The 22,441-nt window shown below is 47.8% G+C and overlaps 1 protein-coding gene and 1 long non-coding RNA gene across 2 annotated transcripts; both read right to left on the bottom strand.

Moving 5' to 3' along the window:
- Nucleotides 1-548: 548 nt before the first annotated feature.
- Nucleotides 549-5,383, bottom strand: LOC144382266 (uncharacterized). Its single transcript, XR_013448858.1, has 4 exons — nucleotides 4,965-5,383; nucleotides 3,002-3,164; nucleotides 2,327-2,409; nucleotides 549-739 (listed from the first exon to the last, which is right to left on the bottom strand). It is a non-coding gene; the product is annotated as an uncharacterized LOC144382266 (long non-coding RNA).
- Nucleotides 5,384-5,703: 320 nt separating this feature from the next.
- LOC144382044 (transport and Golgi organization protein 1 homolog) lies at nucleotides 5,704-22,060 on the bottom strand. Its single transcript, XM_078074029.1, has 11 exons — nucleotides 21,745-22,060; nucleotides 19,581-19,668; nucleotides 16,345-16,476; nucleotides 9,631-9,694; nucleotides 9,323-9,461; nucleotides 7,232-7,333; nucleotides 6,504-6,564; nucleotides 6,360-6,395; nucleotides 6,213-6,280; nucleotides 5,995-6,089; nucleotides 5,704-5,726 (listed from the first exon to the last, which is right to left on the bottom strand). The coding sequence occupies exons 1-11, from the start codon at nucleotides 21,804-21,806 to the stop codon at nucleotides 5,704-5,706; spliced, it is 870 nt and encodes a 289-aa protein (XP_077930155.1). The 5' UTR covers nucleotides 21,807-22,060.
- Between the last annotated feature and the right edge of the window lie 381 nt (nucleotides 22,061-22,441).

The following is a 22,441-nucleotide window of genomic DNA, read 5'->3' as shown; positions in this document are numbered from 1 at the left end:
ACTGGAAGTGACTGAGCAACATTCCAACAAACCGTCTACACCTGCCTCCAGCATCTGCCACTGTTTCTCATTCTCACCTCCCTTACCGGACAAGAGGCTTTCCCACAAGTATCCACTGACTGCCGAGGACAAGGGACAGACCCCTACCCTGATGATTAATCAAGGCACCATAGCCCTGCTTCAGGTGTTTCTATAACTAAGGAAATGAGAGCTCAAACTCAACACGCTGAAAACAAAGTGAGAGGTGTGTTTCATCCCACCCAGAACAACAACTGTGGACTCTGGACGTGCCCAACGGTAAGAAATATATGTCTGCCATTGTGCGATAGAGAGCTTCCTTCCCAACGACGGCACCTCCCCGCCCCCCCCCCCCCCCCCCCCCCGCTCAGTGTGTGCAAATAGCCAAGCACAACACCTGTATGTCCTGAGAAACCTCAGGATGTTACAGCGCCCCCTGGCGGTTTTCCCCTCGCAATGTCAAGGCCTCAGCACAAACTCAGCCTTTGCCCCACCAACTCAATAAGAAAGAAGACAATACACATTGTAAGTCAATTCATACGATTCATATCATCCCACCCTGTGCTGTAGGTTCGGGTGCAGGGTAAGGACGCAGAGACCACTGGGTGGGTGGAGGGAGATGTGCCCCAGGGCCCCAGGATGGTGATGAAGGGGGATCCGTGGGGTACGGTGGACCCAGTGGGCCGGGTACAGGAGCGGGTCCTCTTGCATCCACAGGGTTCTGCAGAACAGAAACCAAAGGAATGTTGCTATGACAGACAGAAGCAGAACCCCCACCAACCTGAAACCCAAAGAAGCAGGGGTCAGCACCTGGCCCTCTCTTCACCCTGAGCTTCCAGGGAGCAGAGCACCAGTGCCACTAAACCCTAGTCCCCCTCTTGGTGCCACCACACACTCAGGGACCAAGGAAGGAAAGAACGTAGTGTCCCCACACATCACCATCCATGTCTGAGAAGGTGGGACGTCAAGTCGTCTTCGCCTACCAGGTGACCAGAGGCCACAAGAAAGGGCCCATAAGCAGCATATGCCAGACAGGCACGCATCTGCGTCCAGGCCCACTCTGATCCCCTCGTCCAGTGTGGCCCCAGAGGCTTGCCATGTGACTCAGAACAAAAACACGCTGAGAAGTCCGGAGAAGCCCAGTGTCCACACATGGAATCACAGCCCCTCGTGGGTCCAACTGCTTCCCACCAGCACCCGCCTGACCCTGCTCCGCTTCCCTCCCTGACAAAGGGGTCTTCTTCTACTCTCCCAAGTGCTGTCCATGGCCACAGACACCGCTCAGGAGACAGGAGTTTCTGGAGTCCTGCAGCGGACCGGGAAAAGTGCTGAGAAGAACACGATCCCGAGGAGTTCGTAAGACCCAGCTCTGTGGATCTGCGTCACCGGCATTCCGATGCTCCTCAGCTCAGGCACAGAGCAAATGCGTAGTCGTAGTCCTTGGTGCCGAGAACCACTGAGGGGCCGATTCTGCATCCCCGGATGCAAACCAATGTGTCTGGAGAGCAGGCGTCACCCTCCCAGGATGGATCAGGAGAGACGCTATCAGTTGGCACAGCCACCAAAGCGCATCAGAACCCGCTCACGGGAGCACGACTGAAACGTGTGTGAGCCGTGGGCCCTGCAGGGAGTCACCGGGATTCCCTCTTCACGGCTGTGCTCCGGGGGGCGTTTTCTACCACACACCTGGCCCCTGGCAGAGTTCACCTTCATCTCACCCAGGGTGCAACTGGAGGGATTCCGGGTCGCGTCTTCACCCACACAGATGGAACGCACGTGAGGTCGCAGCTCACCTTCTCCACCAACACTCACAGCTGCCCAAAGCACGTGGCACAAAGTGTGAGGCAGGGCATGGCTTTCCCGTTTCCAGCTGTGAGGATTACGCAGACATTCTCCCAGCTTAGTCTCCTGACCCGAAAACCAACACCACTACCGCTCTCGCGGGAAAGCAAACTGCAAGGAGTCAGCGGGACTGGCCGACTTCAGTGTGGAGTGACATATTGCTCTCCTCCGGAGTTTACACACACACACACACATGCACACACACACACACACACACACACAAGGGCAGGGTCCTGCTCTCCTTCATTTCTAAGCACCTGGAGCTTCAGGACGCCCCGCGGAAGGTGATGATTTGGAAACAGAGAAGTCTGTAGGCTCCGAATGAAGACTTGGCATATTGAAAGGTCAATGACACCACACACAGATCCCAGGACATACCCAATAGACACAGGTCAGGACAGGGTGCTGCCCAGACAGGAACAGGATTCCAGAAATGGTTACAATTGAGGAAAGACACAGTATTTACCTGGTCCTTCTGTGGGACCTTCTTGGGCGGGGTGCCGCTGTTGTCCCCTTGAGTGCCACAGGTTTCTGAATACGGCCGAAGCCCTACAAGGGACGGAGGTGGATTCAGACTGGCCTTGACCATGCAGGATGGAAGCCAACCCTCTACACCTGCCCCACCCTGTTCCACTCTCTCCCACTCCCACATCCCTTCCAGATTCAGAGCGTTTCTCACAGGTCTCCTCTCACCCCTGTGGACAAAGGAGACACAAGTCCCCCACACCTGAGGATGTGATCAGTCCACCCAGTGACAGATGTTTTCAGAGCTAATGAATAACACTGGACAACTGGGGCCTCCACAAGTCACAGTGACTTGAGGTTGTGCTTCATCCATCCCAGGGCCCAAAACATTGTGTCTGGGCAGTGCCCATGGGCAAAGCTTTTATGTCTGTCTTTTGCAAACTGTCACTTTTCTTCTCGATGGCGGACACCTGCTGCCCATTTCTGTAGGGTGAAACAAGACAGTCCATGAAATGGATGTCCACAGAAAGGTGAGGAATGCTACTATGTCCTCACTCAGGTCGATCCTTGCATTGCAAAGCCTTCTGGTACCTCCTCTACATCTTCTCCACCAACTGAAGTACTTAAACTATGAATAGGCTTTACGATTCAGGTCATCCAATTCAGATCATCTTACCATGTGTAGCAGGAACGAGCTGTGCTTGAGGCCCCCATGTCCACCCATGTGGAGGAGGTGCAGGTGGCCCATAGCCAGTGAAGCCTGGTAAACCCTGCCCCATGTGGTAGGGCATATGGGGGGGCCTTGGGGCATGAGGAAACCCTCTCACATCTGTACCGACCTGCAGAACAGAGGAGAAAATATTTGGGCAAGACACACAAAAGTTGCAACACCAAGAGCTGAAACCCAAGAGAGCTCTCAGCATCCTGCTCCTTCTCCAATACCATGTTCCAGGAGAGCCACATCGTGCTAGAAAACTTTATCCCTCCCAATAGCTGCCTACTATAATAAGGGGGGTGGGGTGAGGAAGGAGAATGGATGTTACAGGAATAACCTACTGTCACCAAACATCACTACCCATGTCTGCCAACGTTCACTACCAAGAAGTAGTGTCTTAAAGGGTGAAAAGGGATCACTGGAAACGAGTAAAGCAGCCCACACTCCAGACACGGAGGCATTGACATCGTGGACAACACTTCATCGTTCCTCTTCAACCACCGCAGAAGATTTGGGTTTGTTAAGAATAGACAGAATGTGGGGCGCCTGGGTGGCTCAGTTGGTTAAGCGTCTGCCTTCGGCTCAGGTCATGGTCCCAGGGTCCTGGGATCGAGCCCCGCATCGGGCTCCCTGCTCAGCGGGCAGCCTGCTTCTCCCTCTCCCACTCCCCCTGCTTGTGTTCCCTCCTCGCTCTGTCTCTCTCTGTCAAATTAATATTTAAAAAAAAAAAAGAATAGGCAGAATGTGGTGAAACTGAATGCCCTTTCTCCACAAGGAATCTGAGCCACTCGAGGTGAATCCCTTGCCCGCAAAGCCCCTGACTGTCCCCACCTGCCTCACTTCCTGACAAAGCGGTCTTCTACTCTCTGCAGTTTCTGTCCAGGCCACAAAGACCCTTGAGGAATTAGGGGCCTGTGGTCTGATAGTGGACCTGGAAAAGGGTTTTCCCAGAGGAACATGATACCAATGGCCCTTATTTACGTGCAGCGGCTGTGTTTATCTTAAAACACAGTCTTCGGAATTTTCCGCACACTGAGTTCCAGAGCAATTTTGTCCAGTGGGAAATTAAGATGGGAAGGCTAAATAACAGAATTCACAAAAATGTTTATGTTTTCTCATGGACAACTCCAGAACGTGTGATGAGAGAAGAAACCAGCTCTCACAGTGACATAAGACCAAAAAGACCTGCTCCTAGAAGCCCAACTGAAGGGCTTGTGAGGCCCGGGTCATGCAGCTAATCACCGACATCCCCCCTTCAGATCGTGTGGGCCAGTACACCCAACAGCTTTGGAAATTCACAACAGTCGTCGAAAGGGTACAAGTAGAGGGATTCTGTACAGCATTTTTACCAGCAGAAGTCAAACAGGGATGACTTACGAAACTTGCCCTATCTAAGAACATGCCAAACTGCAAAACAGGCAATATAAAATGGAGAGAGAGTTTCCCCTAGTTTCCAGTTGTGAGGATTACCACAGACCTTGTCCCAGGTAAATCATCTAACCCCAACATGAACACTACACCAATCGCACCTGATCGTAACCTACTGACTGGCAGTCAGGCCGGCCAGAGACTTCACTGTGGAGTGACGTGTCATCCTCCTCGAGCTAAGTCCCCGCCCGGGCACTGTGGGTGGGCAGGGGTCGACTCACACACACACTCACACACACACACACACACACACACACACACAGTGAGCGCCCTGCCATCCTTCACCTCTAAGCACCTGTGGCTTCAGGAGGTGCCACCGAAGGTGAGGATCTGTAATGGAGAAGCCTGTCAGCCCCTGGGTGAACTGCTTGTATTTTGAAAGGTGAACGACACCACAGACAAACCCTAACCCACCCAACAGACACAAGGCCAGGACAGGGCGCTGCTCAGAAAGGGAGAAGTTTCCGGAACACCTGGTAGAGGCCACGGTAGTTACCTTGCTCATCCCTGGGTCTCTAGGAGGCTCGGTGCCCCTGTTCCCCATGGGAGACGCACCAGTTTCAGCATCAGACCAAAGCCCTAGAACAGATGGAGGTGGATTCAGACCAGCACCGACTGTGCAGAATTCAAACCCACCCTCCAAACCCGCCCCTAACACGTTCCCCTCTGTCCCACTCTTGGGTCCCTTCTCAGACACACAGCATTTCTCAAATGTCTCTGCTGACCCCTGAGGACAAGGGGGAGACCTCTGCCTCTCCCCCTCGAGGATGGGACCACCATCGCCCAGCTTGCTTCAGGTGTTTTCATAGCTAAGGGAACGGCAGTAGACTGCTCTGGGCTCAACCAGCTAAAAATGGAGAAACCCTCAACATGAACGGCATGCATTCTTTTCTCAGGCCGCCAGTTGACGGTTCAATCCTTCAGTCTATAGATGAGGCCTAGCATGTGTGACTGGCTATTACGTAAATATTTAAGAGAAGAATTGGAGTAGACTAATCGTACAGTCAGGAGCAAAGTAAAAATAGGCAGATTGAGAAGTAAAGCTGTGGCTTTATACCGATAACATTAGAGGAGTAAAATGCATGACTTTCACGGATTAATAGATTACTGTCGATGACAAATAAAACAAAAATCAAGGAACCTCCATAAAGAGTAAATAAATGCCATTTTTCTCAATTTTTGTTTTTTTCCAAAAAGTCTTCACCGTTGCGTCAAAGTGGGAAGGGAGCTCGGGCTCACAACTCCTCCAGGCTCAGCTCTGCAGTAGGTGGGTGGTAGAGGGGGTGGGGGAGGGTCTGCAGTCAGGGGAGGGGCATGAGCTCCACCTGTCACAGGGACAGGTGCCCTGCTGCCGGTGGGCACCTGAGGAAAGCACCCTCCTGTCACCCCTTCAGACGACCTGCTGTCCTTAGGGAGTGCTCGTGATTCTCTCCAGGACACACAGTGATCACCCACAGGAACGGGAAGGACATCGTGTGCTTTCCCAGCAGAGATCAGGCTGCTGCATTTCACAGCACGCTCCCTACCTCTCCACACACGGTTCTGTGTCTCAGGTCTTCCCGGCATCGGTTCCTGCCTCATGGATCCCTCAGGCAGCGTCCCTCTCCTCATCATGTGCAATCTTGAATACAGAAAAAGAATGGACGTCTAGAAGAATTACAACACCATGTCCTCTACTAGACACTAAACAGCTTAGCCTTGACCCCTCAAGACACCCAGAAAAGGGCACGTCAAACTCGCACACCTGTGTCTCACGTAGGCGTTCTCCCTGCTCTGCTGCACTATCTTCCTCTCCCAAACCCGAGCCTTAGTCTGGGGGAGAAAAACACATCCGCCTTCAGCTGTGCCGGACTGTGCCCCAAACGAAGAGGAGGAAAAAGAAAACACTTACCCAGTTATCTAGAGCACTTCTCTCATGAGCTGCGATCTGAAAAAGTCAACGCACCAAGAGCCCATGTTCAGGGATCTAAGGGCCACTTCCATCACCTGCAGGAGGCGCGAAGGGGCCAGGATGTTGGGGCACAACTCAGGTTACCTTGTGTTTGAAGGTGAGCTCTGCCTCCCGCAGCTGATCTTGCAACGCTCCGACTTCTCGCCTGTGAGTTATAATTGCTTTCGTCAGATAACACCCAATATTGGCTGTGATTTTAAATCATCTGCCCACGTGGCCATTCTCCTCTTATCTGTCCCCTCATACAATTGATCCTGACACAGGAAACACTTTTCACATGGTTATAATGCACAGTAGGATCAAAGCTATTGCTACCTCTTTTCCGTAATCGTTTTTCTTCCCCTGCAGGGTTCAGAGTTGACATAATTTCCTTACCCATTTTCAATCTTTCCCTAATTTATCACATGACAAGTGTGCCATCAAGTGTACTGGGAAACTTCTATCCTCGCCATGGTTCCCAGGGTTGCAGAGACCAGCGCCATCAGATGGCACTACCGGCTTTATGGGTAGGATTCATCCTACGACAAACTGCTTTCCTCAAGATTAGGACAACTGACACCACCCCCAGGGACGATGGCGTGGAAGAAGTTTCCACAGAATCAGGCCAGCGCTGGGGATCAGGACATGTTTAGTAATGAAATGGTTTTGTTCTTTCTAGAGCTTCACTTTTTGTGTCTGGTAATTCTCTCTGGATATGCCTTTGAATTTTTGTTTCTATTACATGGGAATTGAGTCTAAACAATGAAGAAAAGTGAAAAATACGAAGTCAACAGGGATGTCAGGAGCCGCTAATATTTAGTTTCTGAACTCACTTGTACTTGTCCGTTTCTTCTTTGATTCCTTTCAGATTTTCCACGGCAGCTGACAGCTGACTCTCTGTTGCCTCCAGGTCACGGCGGGTCTTTGCGACCTTCCTAAGACAGGAAAGGTATAGACATGGTCCAGTAGCCAAGGTCCAGAAGTTCTACCGTCATTCCTCCCAGCACACTGGATGGCCTAGATTCCAGTGTCCCTCATAAATGCACAGACTGACAACACAAGGAGGGAAATGAACTGAAGGTCCCATTTAGGGTTCAAGAAAAATCAAACTCCGGATGCTGCCAAGTCGTTGCAATCAGAGCTGTCTTTACACTTCTCTACTTCATTATCAAGTCCTCAAGTAACATTGCAGTTTGTGTCCTCTCAGAGTTGGTCTTTTGTCGGAGACGGTGAAGGCTCCTTTCAGTTCAAAGTGAAAAACCAAGCCTGACCAACTATAGGATGAGGCGGGGGACCATCGTTAGTCGTACACCTCCACGGGGAGCCCTGATCCTCAGACCAAGGCTGTGCCTGACACAATGAACCCGAAAGGAAGCCTTCCAGAATATGGCTTCATCAGCATGGCAACTCACTCCCAGACATCTCTGGGTCTACAACTACAACCCCCGCCTCCTCCTTTGAAGAGGCCAATCTTAGTGCCGGCAATATGTCCTCAAGTGTAAAAGGCTGTGAACTGTCACATAGTCAGTGTGTTCTCTCCACGCAACAGATTTCAGATGGAAAACTATCAACTGCATGGAGTCAACCGACTTGAACAAGACTGAGTTCACTGATAGTGAAGGCAGCAACGTGCGATGCTTAGAAAGGCTGGTTTGCTGTGTTGCCCTCAGACTCTTTTGTTCATCGTGTTGATTGAAAGGGTTTCAACAGGACACCTGATTTACTCAAGATCACATGCAAAAAGACTCTTAGAAACGGAGTCAAAAGCTCCAGACAGAGAAAGACACATGCATTTGCTTCTGGTCTCTCAGGCAATCCTTCAGCAAATGCTTTCTGGAGCGGCTGTAATGGAGTGGCTCAGTTGTAAAGTGTAGAAGACAGAAAGGTGGTCAGGACACTGTACCCACCCCCAAAAGAAATTTCCAATGAACAGAACCAGGATGCCAATGACACAGAGCAGCCCCCACCCCCGCTGTGGGAAGGAATAACACAAAGCTGAGTGTCCAGGGAAGACAGGGAACAGTTTTGCTTTTCAACGTGAATGAGGGACTCGAAGGTCCTGATCTCCTCCTGAGAAAATCAAGGAAACACTGGACAAAAGAGCAAACTCGTGAGTGAATGCACCCAATTTCTAAAGAGTACATGAAGAAACACGAGAACCAGATGGAGAAGAAGGAAGCCTAGGAGAAGGCCAGCCTGGCAGTGGGAGCCAATCTCGCCAGGACACATCAATACATTCTGGAACAGGCAAGTGAACTGGAAAGAAGCTGAACAACTTTATGGGCATGGGCTTAGAAGGAAACGAGTCAAGTTCAGGGTCAGCCAGCAAAGGTGAGCCCTAGTGAAACCGCAGGCTTTGGCTGGGACCCAGGAGAGTTCCACCTAAAAAAATCAGCTGGATGGGAAATACCCTGGCCTTCTTAGGGACTGGGCTACAGTGAGTGATGTCAGTCGTACACTGGATGAAGGGATCCAGGACTGCTGGAGCCCCAACCCACTTTCCACAAAGAAACTCCCAGTGTCTCTGCAGCAGGACAATTCCATTTTTCTATCCACATTATTGACCCAAGTCTCGTACTGAACCAAAAGTGACTGAATTCAGGGCTAATAAGAACATGGGATGACACGGAAACCAAAAGGACAATGCAGACAGACCCAGAGGGGATCCAGGTATCAAAGTTTTTAATGATGGTACCTTCCCTCTTCTACTCCAAGGAGTCACACAACAAGCGTGACAAGCAGTTAGAACACACAGGGAAATGCAGGTCACACACATCAAGGCAGGAAGGGCAGGCACTATCCTACAGAATGCATTTGGCAAAAATACTCTAGAGCCAATTCTAAAAGAAATACAATTATCTAGACTGGCCGTCACAGAAATTCATACAATAGTATCTGTGGCAATTCACACAAGAATAGCTTACTCTTCGGCAGCCACTCGTCTCTGTTCAGAGAAATCCACCACGATACCCACTTTCCTCCTCAGGAGTTTCAATTCGGCTTCTTGAGTGGTTTTCAAAGAACTCAGGGCATTGCAATGGTCTTCCATCCATCGTTGATATTCTGGAAAGGATGAGTTTTCTTTTGTGTGTGTATGTGCACATGACCTGAGAACTTCGGTTTGATAGGGAAAGGAGAAGGGCAAGACCTTGAAGGCAGGAAGGCATTCTTTCCCTTCCCAATGCAAACTCATTGCCACCATATGGGGATTTCTTCCCCCAAAATAACATACCCTGCAGTTCTCGTTTTTTGGCCCTAAAGGCTCTCTGCTCTCCATCCTCGGATGCATCCTGGGCCTTTAAGACAGATATGAGAAAAGACATTCAGGAAATCATGATCACACAACAACGTGAGGGCGCCTAACAGGACAGGATCATGCAGTGCAACAAAGAAAGCCGTTAAGGCATAATAGAAGAAGGAGAAAGTAAGCAAAGTGGAAAAGAGTTCAAGTCAAAGAACTCACAAATGACTTTCTTAGTGGCTTTCATTCATATATATATCCACATACATACATATATACACGTCTTCCCCTATTCACATTGAAAATGCTCCGTTTGGCATTAAGAGAGGAAGGGACTGTACAGTCGGGCCAGCCATCGCCCTTCATCGCTCAAGTATCTTGTGGGGATCTGCTACATATCTTGGAGGGCAGGGCTGAATGATGTGATCATTACCTCGCTGTGAAATCAACCATACTTCCCAGTCCTTATAAGAGCAAACCTCATCATGGTGGTTCTAAGTGAAATCCCAGCTCACTGCTCCGTAGGAGTTTCAGTTCCCAGATGCCCACTCTCTACTGTGCTAAACAGCAAGTGAGGATGCTGCACTCACCTCACCCAGTGAACCAAAAGCCTGCCGGAGCCACATTAAGCTAAAACTCAACAGCCAGCTCTTACCACACCCTGATTCTTGACCTTCTTCTCTCTCTCAATTTGCAAGTGAGCCCGTGCCCGACGAAGGGTGTCATTTAAATTTTCATTAACTTCCTCAACCTTTTTGATGTTCTCCTTCAACAAAACATTTTGAATGAGTAATAATAATCCATTCCTTGGGGCACCTGGGTGGCATCCGGGTGGCACAGTCGGTGGAGTGTCTGACTCCTGCTTTCGTTTTGGCTCAAGGCCTGATCTCAGGGTTATGGGATTGACCCCTGCATCAGGATACACACTCAGCATGGAGTCAGCTTGGGATTCTCTCTCTCCTTCTGTCCCCTACCACTCACTCTTTCTCTCTCTCTCAAATCAATCAATCAATCAGTGTTTAAAATAATAATAATAATCATGATAATGATGATAATTCATTACTTTGATTTCTGTTGGTAGGACACAATTCAGGCAAAGAAGGGATTCTTACCTTCCATTGAAGCACTTCCTCAGAGAGAAACTTATGTTCACTCTTGGTTTCTGCAAGGTGTTTCTTGCCTTCCTGGATCTATAAAACATATGAAGAAGGAAACAGAATTCCAAAATAGCATCGTGTTACACAAACCTATCTACTCATGTGTGACTCCTTTCAAAATAGAGAGGCAGTGCTCTACATTTGTGAAACTTCTCTTGAATCAGGACCATTTCTGGATCACATGAAATAGGTCAATAGGATGAACTACAAGAGGTGGAAGTAACCAAAATGAAATCACAAAAAGTATTTGAAAAGGCACTGATACCTTCAGCTCCCAAAGGGATATTTCCTGAGCAAGCTCCCTGTTTTCTGTTCTAAGTCGATGGATCTTCTCCTTTATTTGTTGTAAGGTTACTAAAAGGAGAAAAAAGCATCTCAAAGATAACTAGCAAAACCAGTGACATTGAATAATCCCAGTGTATGAGCACCAGAGACACATTCTCTGACACTTGGGTGTAACTAACTTGTTAGCATTCCCATTGTGCCCTAAGGAAGCAAGTTTTAGCAGCATTGGAAACCTAAGACAACCTATTTCGGGGAGATTCCTACTGAAATTTTTTTCAAAAATAGAGAAACGCCCTCAAATGTCTTCTAAGTTTGCTCCCATGCGGAAGCACCAATCTTGGAAAATGCAATCACTGCAAATGCTGATGTCATCCCCAGATACCTAACAGAAAAACCAAGCATCCTGTCAACTAACATTTCTCTCCTCCAATGATTAAGGTACAAAAATAAGTCCCTGCAAACAACCCAAAATGAACAAAACCATCCTTTGCTCCTGCTCAGCGCCATGTCCGTTTCCAGATCCTCCTTGGAATTCCACACAAGGAAAGCTCAAAGTGGCAATTGAGTGACACCTCCAAGGCCTTCAGTGACTTTCTGCTGCTCACAGATTGCCTGTCATGAACCCTAGGCAGGGGCTCTGGAGGACAAGATCTTTGGAATCAAACACACTCGGGTACAAACTCCACATTACAGTCTCTGGAGGGCCTGGATAACTCACACTCCCTGGGACACAAGCTTTTCTCATCCCAACATGAGAAGTTTACCCTCTACCCTGACAGGAAAACAACACTCATGAAGCGCCCTATCACTGATGGATAACACATCGAAGGTCAAGAACACAGACTCCTCTAATTGGCACTTAATTCTCTCATCTCGGGGTACTTGCGTGGCTCAGTCGCTTAAGTGTCTGCCTTCAGCTTGGGTCATGATCCCACATCGGATCATGATTCCACCCTGGGTCCTGGGATCCCACATCTGGGTCTGGGCTCAGTGGGGTGCATGCTTCTCCCCCTCCCTCTGCCAGCCACTCGGTCTGCTTGTGCCCTCTCTGTCAAGTGAATAAACAGAATCTTCTAAAAAATCATAATTCTCTCATCTTACCTCAAAGTGCAAACTTCTCTTCTATTGGCCCAATGTGAGCGCTCTCGTGCCCTGAGATCTCTCTTCTCACCACCCCCACTGCTGCACTCACAGGGACGAACACCAGCATTCGAGGGTTTGCTATGTGCCAGGCAGCCACCCTGGCCGTCAACAGACAGCACCACGGAATCACCACAATCCATGAGGCCCGACACAGTACATCACCCCCACTGGCACCCGTTCCTTTCCACTCATTCTCCCCTGGCAGGAAAGGCTCCCTCCACTTCAGACTCAAAACCACGCTTTAAACCTCTCTTGTGACACACGCTCTGTCTGGCAACATGTGGCTCCTTCTCTAAGTGTAGCCCGCTTGTTAGACTCAAAGAGTGTTTTCTCATCTCGACATTTCACCAAGAGCCAGGTCATGGCAAAGTACTCACTCCAGACCTCAGGCTCCTATCATCGCATGCCTCCTAAACATGTCTCTGCAAAATGACTCTTCCTATTCTCCCTACTCCCATGAGGTATACCTCCTCCTGGTCTCCTAAGAGATGGCAACACCCTCCACATTGTCACTTAGACTCCACATGGGAAAGAGAACGATTTTCAGGAGTTAACAAGTCAATTAGACATCAGGAGTCACCATATTTATCCCTAGTCCTATTATACCCACATCAAACACCAGTACCGAGAATTTACGACAATGAAAACTAAAGCCAAAAAACTTACCTTGATATTGTGGAGGCTTTATCTAAGAGAGGAAGAAAGAAAATGAAGTTTGATGTCAAAACATATTACTAGTCAAAATCTCTAGTTCAGGTCAATACGGAAACAGTCATCCAATAAAATTACAATAATCATTTTGTTTAGCAGAATGACTTCACAGGATGAAAAAAGAAGACAAAATTGGAATTTCCTGATTAAGTCACCATAGTTCACAATCCATTTCTGATAAAGAGCACAAAGGTATATAACTTAGTTTTGACCCCAAAATCTAGTCACATTCTGTGAAATGAATGTTCAACCTGTTCAATTTTGACAGCAGACCATGCAGACATTTTAAAACACATTCATGAATTCATCATTTCCGTAACTTTAATGCAACCCAATATCCACACTGAGTTCAGAAACGGATTATTCTAAGATCCTGAAAGAAAGAAAATGGAAGGAAGGGAGGAAGGAATGTAGGAAGGGAGGCTGGCAGGTGAGCAAAGCGCTGACAAAATTATGCCGTTTTCCTTGTCCAGAAAGCTTCTCTGAACTATTACTAAGGGTTGGCTGTTTGCTGAATTCACACACAGTTATGGCACATCAGGTGCTATGAAGTTTCCCAGATTGCTACAGAGGGTCATCAAAAAGAAAGAAAAGCCATCGAATGAGAAAAAGAGTGGCACGTGGCGAGAGATGAAGCATAAGCAACAAGAGAAATGACAGCGGATGTTTCAAAAGAGGGGAACCCGGCTATCCAGATCGAGTCACCGTGATAAATTATAGCTTAGTAAACTCTAGGCAAGACCCCATTTTGACACCATTAACATATTTCCCCATTCAAAAGTTTTACAGGATGAGGAGAGGCTGAGGCCAGCCCCCAAATCTTGCCAGGATATTGGAATATCAGCACGCTATCAACAAGCCAGTTGTTAGGGGAAAGTCCATCAGTGGAGGGCAAACAGAAAACCATGGTGATTCCTGTAACTTCACATGTTGCTTAGGAATCTCTGAGTTGCTCTGGCCCTTGTCACCCAGCCCCACAGGAAGGGGAAGTGAAGAGACAGATGAGCACAGCAAAGACGTCAAAGTTTTGTTTTCCTTTTTTTAAAAATTTTTTATTGTTATGTTAATCACCATACATGACATCATTCGTTTTTGATGTAGTGACCCATGATTCATTGTGCATAACACCCAGTGCTCCATGCAGAACGTGCCCTCTTTACCTGGCTAACCCATCCTCCCACCCCTCTCCCCTCTAGAACCCTCAGTTTGTTTTCAGAGTCCATCGTCTCTCATGGTTCATCTCCCCCTCCGACTACCCCCCCTTCATTCTTCCCCTCCTGCTATCTTCTTCTTCTTTTTTTCTTAACATATATTGCATTATTTGTTTCAGAGCTACAGATCTGTGATTCAACAGTCTTGCACAATTCACAGCGCTCACCGTAGCACATACTTGTTTTCCTTTTGAAGGGAAGGTTTCTCCATTGGCAGGGAGAGGGGGGAGGTTCCATTTAGAAATAACCTCAGAAGTTTTCTGTTCTTCTTAGAAAGGTCTGCCTTCAAGTGAAACTATGTCCCCAGAGCCTAACTGGGCCTTTCCCAAAGACTGCAATAGAGGTGAGGGGGAAAGTCTCAACTCCAATGCAATCTCCTCCCTGTCTCACCTGGGAGTAAACTCAGTCTAACCCCACACAGATGAGTAGACAACCTCACCCTAACGTCCTATTTACCTCAGTTCCTTTACCAGAACAGGAGATCTAGCTTTCAACACAACCTCACAAGGCATACTAGAGGTAAAAACCACGCCAGCAAGCACTAGAATCACACTACCTGAGGCATCTAAGGCAGAGACGATGGCATCGGCAGGCTGGGAATTTCAAGTCCCTTCCATACCTGATCTTGGATCTAAGCAAAAAGGGGGCAGTAGGAAGAAGAGATGATGAATGTAAGCAGAGATATGAAACTCTAAGATTTTACCGGGATGCTGGACAACACCATAACAGAAATGAAGAATGCCTTTGATGGCTTCATTAAGAGACTCAACATACCAGAGGAAAGAATCATTGTGCCTAAAGAATTTCCGGCAGAAACTTCCAAAAAGAAAAACAAAGACAAAAATTAAAAAGACAGCACAGAAAATCCAAGACCAGTGGGACAATTACAAATCGTGTAACACACACATAATAGGAAAACAGCAGGAGAATGGACAGAGAGACAGTTGGAGCAATAATGACTGAGGATTTTCCTAAATTAATATAGCCACCAAATCGCAGATCCAGGAAGCTCAAGACAAGGAAAGCAGGATAAATACCAAAAGAAACACACAAACAACTAACACCAACGATGCCTAACCCAGAATGTTCAGTCACAGGTCCTTAAAGACAAAGAAACAATTCTGGAAATCTGGAGCAGGGCTTGGGTGTGGGTGGTGGAAGGGGGAAGGAGAGCAGTAACCCTTACCCAAGAGGAATAAGGATAAGGACTACATCACACTTCAGAAACCTTGCCATCAAGAAGGATGAAATGTTTAAAGTGTTCAAAGAAACATCCAACTAGAAACCTGTGGCCAGTGAAATGATCCTGCAAAACACACTACAGAGGAAGGAAAACCGTCGGGGATAATGATGGGAATGACGTCAACGGTAAAGGTGTCAATTCTCCAAAAGACATAATAATTTCTCATGTGCATGCATTAACAACAGAGTGTCCAAGTACATCAGGCAGAAACTGAAAGAATTGCTGATGGAAACAGACGAATCCCTATTATAGCTGGGGAATTCAGAATCCTCTATCAGTCATTGACAGATCCAACAGATACAGAAATTCCATGAGAACACAGGTGAACTGAAAAGCATCACCGATCAGCTGGATCCATTAACATCTGCAGAATAATCCATTCAACAACCCAAGGAAAGACATTCTTCTCAAGTTCCCATGGAACATTCACTAAGAGAGGCCATATTCGGGGCCATAAGATACATCTGAACAACCAAAGGAAAAGAAATCACAGGAAGTATGTTCTCAGACCACAGACGACTCAAACTAGACATCAAGCACCGAAAGATAGCTAGAGAATGACCCAAAAATGGAGATGAAACAACACACTTCTAAAGAACACATGGGTTGGAGGGCAGGTGGGTGGAGGGATGGATGAAAGAGGTGAAGGGGATTAAGAGTACACTTATTGTGATGAGCACTGAGAAATGTATAGACTTGCTGAATCATGTTGTACACCTGAAACGAATACTACACTGTTGGCCAATTATGCTTGAACTTTAAAAAAAAAAAGAACATATGGATCACAGAAGGCACTGCAACACAAATTTAAATCTATTTCAATCTAGGTGATCATCAAAATTGATGTATTAGAGGGATATTTCTATTACTGAATGGATACAAAAGGTCCAATGACTATAAAATTTTCTGCTTATGTATGAAGAACAGTATATATAAGCTACTTTAGTATACTTACAGCGAGGATGGTTCTCCAGATATAAATGAGAAGGACACAAACTCCCAAGGGGGCAGTGATAATGGGAAGTTTCCATAGAACTCCAACCCCATCAGGGCCAAGAGGGAAACGGCCAGGCACAACATGGACAAGCTGAAATAACACGTGAGACAATGAGGAATCTCAAAGATTTACAATGTCTCTGTCCCAAACCATCAACTTTACAAACCCTCAACCAGCCTCCCCCAGGTAAGCACAGCTCTCAAGTGCCTCCCCACGGAGGAGAAGGAGCACAGAGGAATTCCAAAGGAGCAGGGGCAAACTTTTGGGAGTGATGAGTGTGTTTACTATCTTACTGTGCTGATGGGTTTCACTGTGTTTACCTATGTAAATATCAACAAACTCTATTCTTGAAAAAGGTGTTGTGATCATATATACATTATAGAACACTGAAGCTGTAGGAAAAATCTAATAGGCAAATCTGAAGAGATTTGATTTTGCCTACAAACACATTGCAAATAAATTTTCTATAGCTAACAGAACTTAAGAATTTATAAGCCCACATAAAATAGACAAGAGAAGTAAATGTAAACTTACAGTAGGTAAGAAGTCACTGACTTCTATTGTACATCCATGAAGGACCTGGATAAACTCCTCTGGAACCTTTCCAAAAATATGCCCCAAATTTATGGAAGAATGAGAGAAAGCAAGAATAAAAAATGTACTAGAGATATAAATGAGAATGTTCTATGGACAGATGTTTATCGATAAGGACATGAGTGAGAGAGAGACAGGAGGCTTCTATTAGAATAATATGGGATGAGTATTTCAACAAAAATAAAGTACAATTATTGCTTAGTTTCTGAAAACAGTGATGTTTTCTTTCAATGCCCACTTTGCTTCAGAATCACAGCCCAAAATGTCAGATTTCAGGGGTACATGAAGATTTTCATGATCAGGTGATCTTGTTTCTTTTGATGATATCTGTGACATTTTAGATTACTTGAACACCTATCTCCAAAAGCCAGTGAAAGGCATTCATGTTCCTATTTCTCAGTATTGTAACTAAATCAGTCAAGACCAACTCTAAAATTTAATTTTTTAAAAGATTTTATTTATTGATGTGAAAGAGAGAGAGAGCATGAGCAGGGGAAGGGGTAGAGGGGGACAGAAAAGAAGACTGCCGGCTGAGCAGGGAGCCCAAGCAGGGCTCAATCCCAGGACCCTGGGATCATGACCCAAGGCTAAGGCAGAAGCTCAACTGACTGAGCCACCCAGGTGACCATGAAATTTCATTTCTAAAAGAATACAAAATTCCTGGATATGGACACCAAAAAAAAGAACACATCTCATTTTACAAAAACTGGACTTCCAAGTATTTTAGGAGACGAGACGCTCACAATGCAATTCATACTCATTCACACCAAGCTTGAATTGCGTGCAAACACAACTCTCTAGAAAGTACCCCTGAAATCTATAACATTTTCATCTTCAGCCCTCACAGCTGAGGTCACAAACATGTGTGCTGGTGGGAAACATACACGGTCTTTGAACAGCCGCTGTCTGAAAGAGAACATTAGCTATCTGCACAATGGTTGATCATGGGGATCAAATGCACAAAAGACAGAGGCCATCTTGTCACAAATGGAAAACACCCCCAGTTGTGGCCACGTGGTACGTCTGGCAGCTGTCGGGATGCTGACCAGTAGCTGATTCTTAACTAGATGACATCCAATGGGGCCAATAACACTGGCTTCTAACAGACAATGGCCATGAGCAGGTGGAGGAGGGAAATGCAAGACCAGGTAGTTTATGCAAGAGCTCAGAGATGAGGGAGGGTGAGAAAGTCCAAGTGATCTATGAGATGCAGCCTCGGTAGAGGGGACTATTTCCAATAAAGACTACCAAGAAATTCCCTCCTTTGAAGACTCAAAAGAAACAGAATCGAGTCTCTTTTGACTGGAGGTATTCATGTGGGATGAGTCTGCCTCAACACTAGGGTCCTTCCTGACTACTCCCACTTTGCAGAGCCCTCTCTAAGAATCTGGTGTAGGCCGGATCTAAAGAAGTCTGCTTATTTGTAGGGTGTTCCCTGTCTGTCTCTCTCTCCTGACGGTAAGGGTTTTATTTTTTAAGGAGTGAAATATCACACTAGGAACCAGGTATTTCTTTATATTGGGACAATCCTAAGGACATTCAGGAGCTTTTGACTTTGGGGAAATCAACACTCTGTACATACTGGGCCAAAGAATGGATAACAACTCATTCGCTTCCTGATGACATCAATCCATCAGATTTTCCTGGGACAGACGTCCCAGCAAGATGCGGTCACTTAGTCTCTGCTGGGCTTCTCAGGGCTCCCATGGACCTGGTGGGACACAGAGTCCCTGGGGACAGCCTCCGAGCCCAGAAGGAAAGGGCTGACTCAGAAGTTGTTACAAGTCAACCAACCAGGAAGCACAGAGCACAAAGGACACTTCACTGTTTAACACTTGAGTCCCAACACCAATGCTTAAGATACCACTGTTCCCAGGGCTGCCAAACTTCACAAATATGAACAATGTGCTGATATGAAATCAAAGTATGTAGAAGATGGACCCTAAACATACAAGGCTTGCAGCAGGATCTTCACTGGGCTTCCAGGAGCTAGTCTAATACCCGTAGCTCCTAGACATTAGCATTCCTGACATTTTCAAAGACAAGTTGAATGAGATCTAATGTACATATCATACAAGCCCCCTATTGAAGACAAAGAGCTCAATGGCTTTTCATATCTTCTCAAATCCTTCCTTCTTGACACCATAAGCCTAGTATTTTCAGGTTTCCATCCTGCCAGAGCTGCTCTTTTTGGACCAAGCACACAGACAGGACCCAGAACTTGATGTGGACGGCTGTGGCCCCAGCCCCTTCAGGCTAACCAAGAAACCTACCCTGCGGTCCTCGGTCTTCAGGAAGAACTGCAGTTCTTCTCAAGTTCCCACCAAGGACCCCATGAAAAAACTATTATTTCACCACCATGTGAAAGAACCCAGGAGGAACGAAGACACCACTAGCAGCTTTGAGTCACCGGGTGGCTCAGTCAGTTAAGTGACGACGTCTTGGTTTGGATCAAGTCACGATTTCATGGTCCTGAGGCTGAGCCCCTCTTCAGGCTCTGGACTCACTGCACAGCTGGCTTGGGATTCTCTCTCTCCCTCCCCCTCTGCCCTTCCCCCCCACACCTGTGAAGATACCAGTGAAGTGCCATGTTTACTCACATTTGGGTTTGGGGAACCGGGACAGCGGAGCAAGAGCACCAGGAACAACAGCCTCTGCACCTTCATGTCTTGGTCCTTCCAAGGGGTGCTGGGGCGTCAGGGAGGAGGTGGAGATGGGGGGTGGAGTGGAGGTAGGGGTGGGTGGGGTAGGGAGGGGTGGGCAGGGGTGGGAAGGGGACAGGGTTTTAAGGAGGGTTGGGAGCAGGGTAGAAGTAAAGGGTGGGATTGGGGAAGGCGTTTGTCAGGAGAAGAAGGGGTCAGCGACGGTGTCAGGGTCAGAGTAAGTACTCGAGGGGAGGTTCAGAAAGGGTAGTAGGTCAGCAGGTTAGGAAATCACTAGGTCAGCAGGAAACAGTAGCAGGTGAAGGGATTGGAGGACGATACACTTTTCTCCAAGCCTTGCCCTGGTTGAACCGTTCCTTAGCAACCCAGAGGCTTTATACTCTCTCTCAGCCAGTCATCTGCCTTTGCCCCTGCTAGATCATAATGGACACCCCGCGTGACCTCATACTTAAAGAGCCCCTTCCCAACTGGCGCCCCACCACGTGCCATCCCAATAACAGGTCCTCTCTGGAACTTTGGCCATCCTTCTTGTTTCTGCTCCCTCCCAACCCGGGTCCCTGTTCCCCTCTTCTGGGCGCTATCTCCTTCCTTCCAGAACTCCCATCCTAGAGCCATTGGCTGAACAACATATAAAGCAAAGGAGGACAGAACTGCAACAACAAGCAAATACACAAGCAGAGTGGGAGGTTTCAACCCTCTCTCAGTGACTCAAAGCACACAGAACATCCATAACATGTAGACCTTGATAGCAAACCATCTGAATCCCACAGCTATCTCCGTATGTCTGTCCACATCCATATACCACTGTGGAGGACACATTAACTTTGGGCATATAGGATACACTTACAAAAATGCACCCGATCTATTTTGGCCATAAGGGACATTTCAGTACGTTTCAGAGGCATGAAATCACACAGAGCATGTTGTGGTAATAGAATGTGCTAGAAATCATGGCTAAAAAGCTCACTAGAATTTCCCATATGTTTAGAAATTGAGAAGTACCTCTATAAATAAAATAGGAGTAAAGAAATCCCAAAGAAAAAGCTACCTTGGAACCGAATGAAATAAGCATGAGAAAATTGTAATCAAGTATGTCTTCTGGGCTGGTATATCCTGGGATATTAGTATGAGAAGACTGTATGGCCTCAAAATCATCCCTAGTTGACGGAGACATTTTAACACCTCAAACAGCGGTAGATCTGTCACTTACCTATGTGACCCTGCTACACACTAGCTTGGGCTTTACGTTATGAACCTCACAGGGGAAACAATCCAAGCTGACTCTCATGGGATCTCTTGGGACCTCCAGGAATGAGAGTATTTTAAGAGAAAACATTCACCAGCTTCTCTCCTGGGGAATCCAAGACAACACCCAGAGAGCTGGCAGCTCCAGGTGTGCTGGGCGGGGAGAGCCAAGCAGGTGGGCAGGGCCAGGGACCCAGGTGACTAGACAAACCCCCTGTGATCATCTCTCTTGGGCCCTGTCCTGAGCCGAACTTCCTAAACTGTTTCTCTCTAGGACTAACACAATGTTTCCCCAACTCATTCAGGCCCAAGGCAGCTGAAAATCAATGCTCTACAAACCACCACTTATTGTGTCAATTTCTTGTCAACAGGAACCATTTTAGCACTGCTAAAATAGGAACGCAGTATCTTGAACATAAATATAAAGAAACCATAAAAAACAAGCAAACAAAAACAAAACAAGGAGAGCAAAACATTTGTATGAAATTCTGTTTAGATGCTGCTGCCCGCCTCCAGAGCCCCAGAGTTGCGCGGTCCTGGTTATAGAAGGAGAGACCAGCTACAGAAGGGGTGGAGTCAGACTAGCCCAAAAGTGAACGGGAGAGAGGCCCAGCCTCTAAGGGAGACTAGGGAATTCCAGGAAGGATGGCCGGGGTCACCCTGATTATAAGTGGAACAGGGAGCAGGGAAAGAAGAAGCAGTGAACAGAGTTTGGGGGCCTCGAATAGGTGAGATCACTCGTGGAGGTGAGGAAGTGTCCCCAAAGCCAGCGTCAGCCTCCCGTCTACGAAGCCCTTCGTGGCCCCTGGAAACAGGGCCGGGAGCCTAGAGTGTGACATCCAGCTGTGCTGCTTACCAGCTGTGTGACCCTGGGCTGGTTTCCTTCAGTGAGCTGGGGGCGTCCAAGCCTGTGTCCATAACTGTGCTGAGGACAAGAGGAAGCCACGTGCTGAGCACCTATGGACATGAGCAGCAGCATCTCCATGGGGCAAGTGCCTTCCCAGATGCGGTGCCTCACGTCTCACAGCTGTTAAAGGCGACACTGGTGACAAGCACAGGTCCCTCCTGTTTCAGGCCTGTGCTAAGCCCTGCCCTTTGCACACATCATCTCTCGGTCTCCAGATGGCAGGAGGACCTCCTAAAGTGCGGGGAGAGCTCCGGGCCCCTGGGGAGGCTGAGAGATTCCTGGGCCCTGGGGAAGGGTGAGTGATTGGGGGACCCTACGGAGGGCTGGGGAACGGAGCTCCTGGGCTCCATGGAAGGAATGGGGGATCGGGCACCCCGGAAAGGGCTGGAGGAGTCTTGCAGGATTCCTGGGTCCCCACAGGGCAGATCCCTCCCACACCTAAGCTGGTGTAGGCTGGGACCTGGAAGCAGCAGCATACAGAGGCAGCAGGTCCATGGGATGCTGGATGGAACGGAGAGGAATGGTCTGGCAGGCAAGTGGAATCACCAGGCTGGGCTGCCCTCGGCGCCTTCCCCCTTCCCCAGCCACCTCACTAGCTCTGGCCCTGACCTCACCCTCCAGCAGGGCATGGGCAAGCCAGGCAGAG

The sequence above is a fragment of the Halichoerus grypus genome, chromosome 6 (genome assembly GCF_964656455.1).
Source record: "Halichoerus grypus chromosome 6, mHalGry1.hap1.1, whole genome shotgun sequence".
Taxonomy (NCBI): domain Eukaryota; kingdom Metazoa; phylum Chordata; class Mammalia; order Carnivora; family Phocidae; genus Halichoerus; species Halichoerus grypus.
The sequence above is the reverse complement of the archived record's forward strand: the minus strand, read 5'-3'. Positions and strand labels throughout refer to the sequence as shown.

What these genes read in the sequence shown, in the direction of transcription:
- LOC144382044 (XM_078074029.1), bottom strand. Translation starts at nt 21,806, where the DNA reads ATGGACACAGGCTTGGACGCCCCCAGCTCACTGAAGGAAACCAGCCCA. An exon ending in AGCTCACCTTCAAACACAAG is followed by an intron (nt 6,396 to 6,503) that starts GTAACCTGAGTT and finishes TGACTTTTTCAG; the next exon opens with ATCGCAGCTCATGAGAGAAG. An exon ending in AACGCCTACGTGAGACACAG is followed by an intron (nt 6,090 to 6,212) that starts GTGTGCGAGTTT and finishes TCTGTATTCAAG; the next exon opens with ATTGCACATGATGAGGAGAG.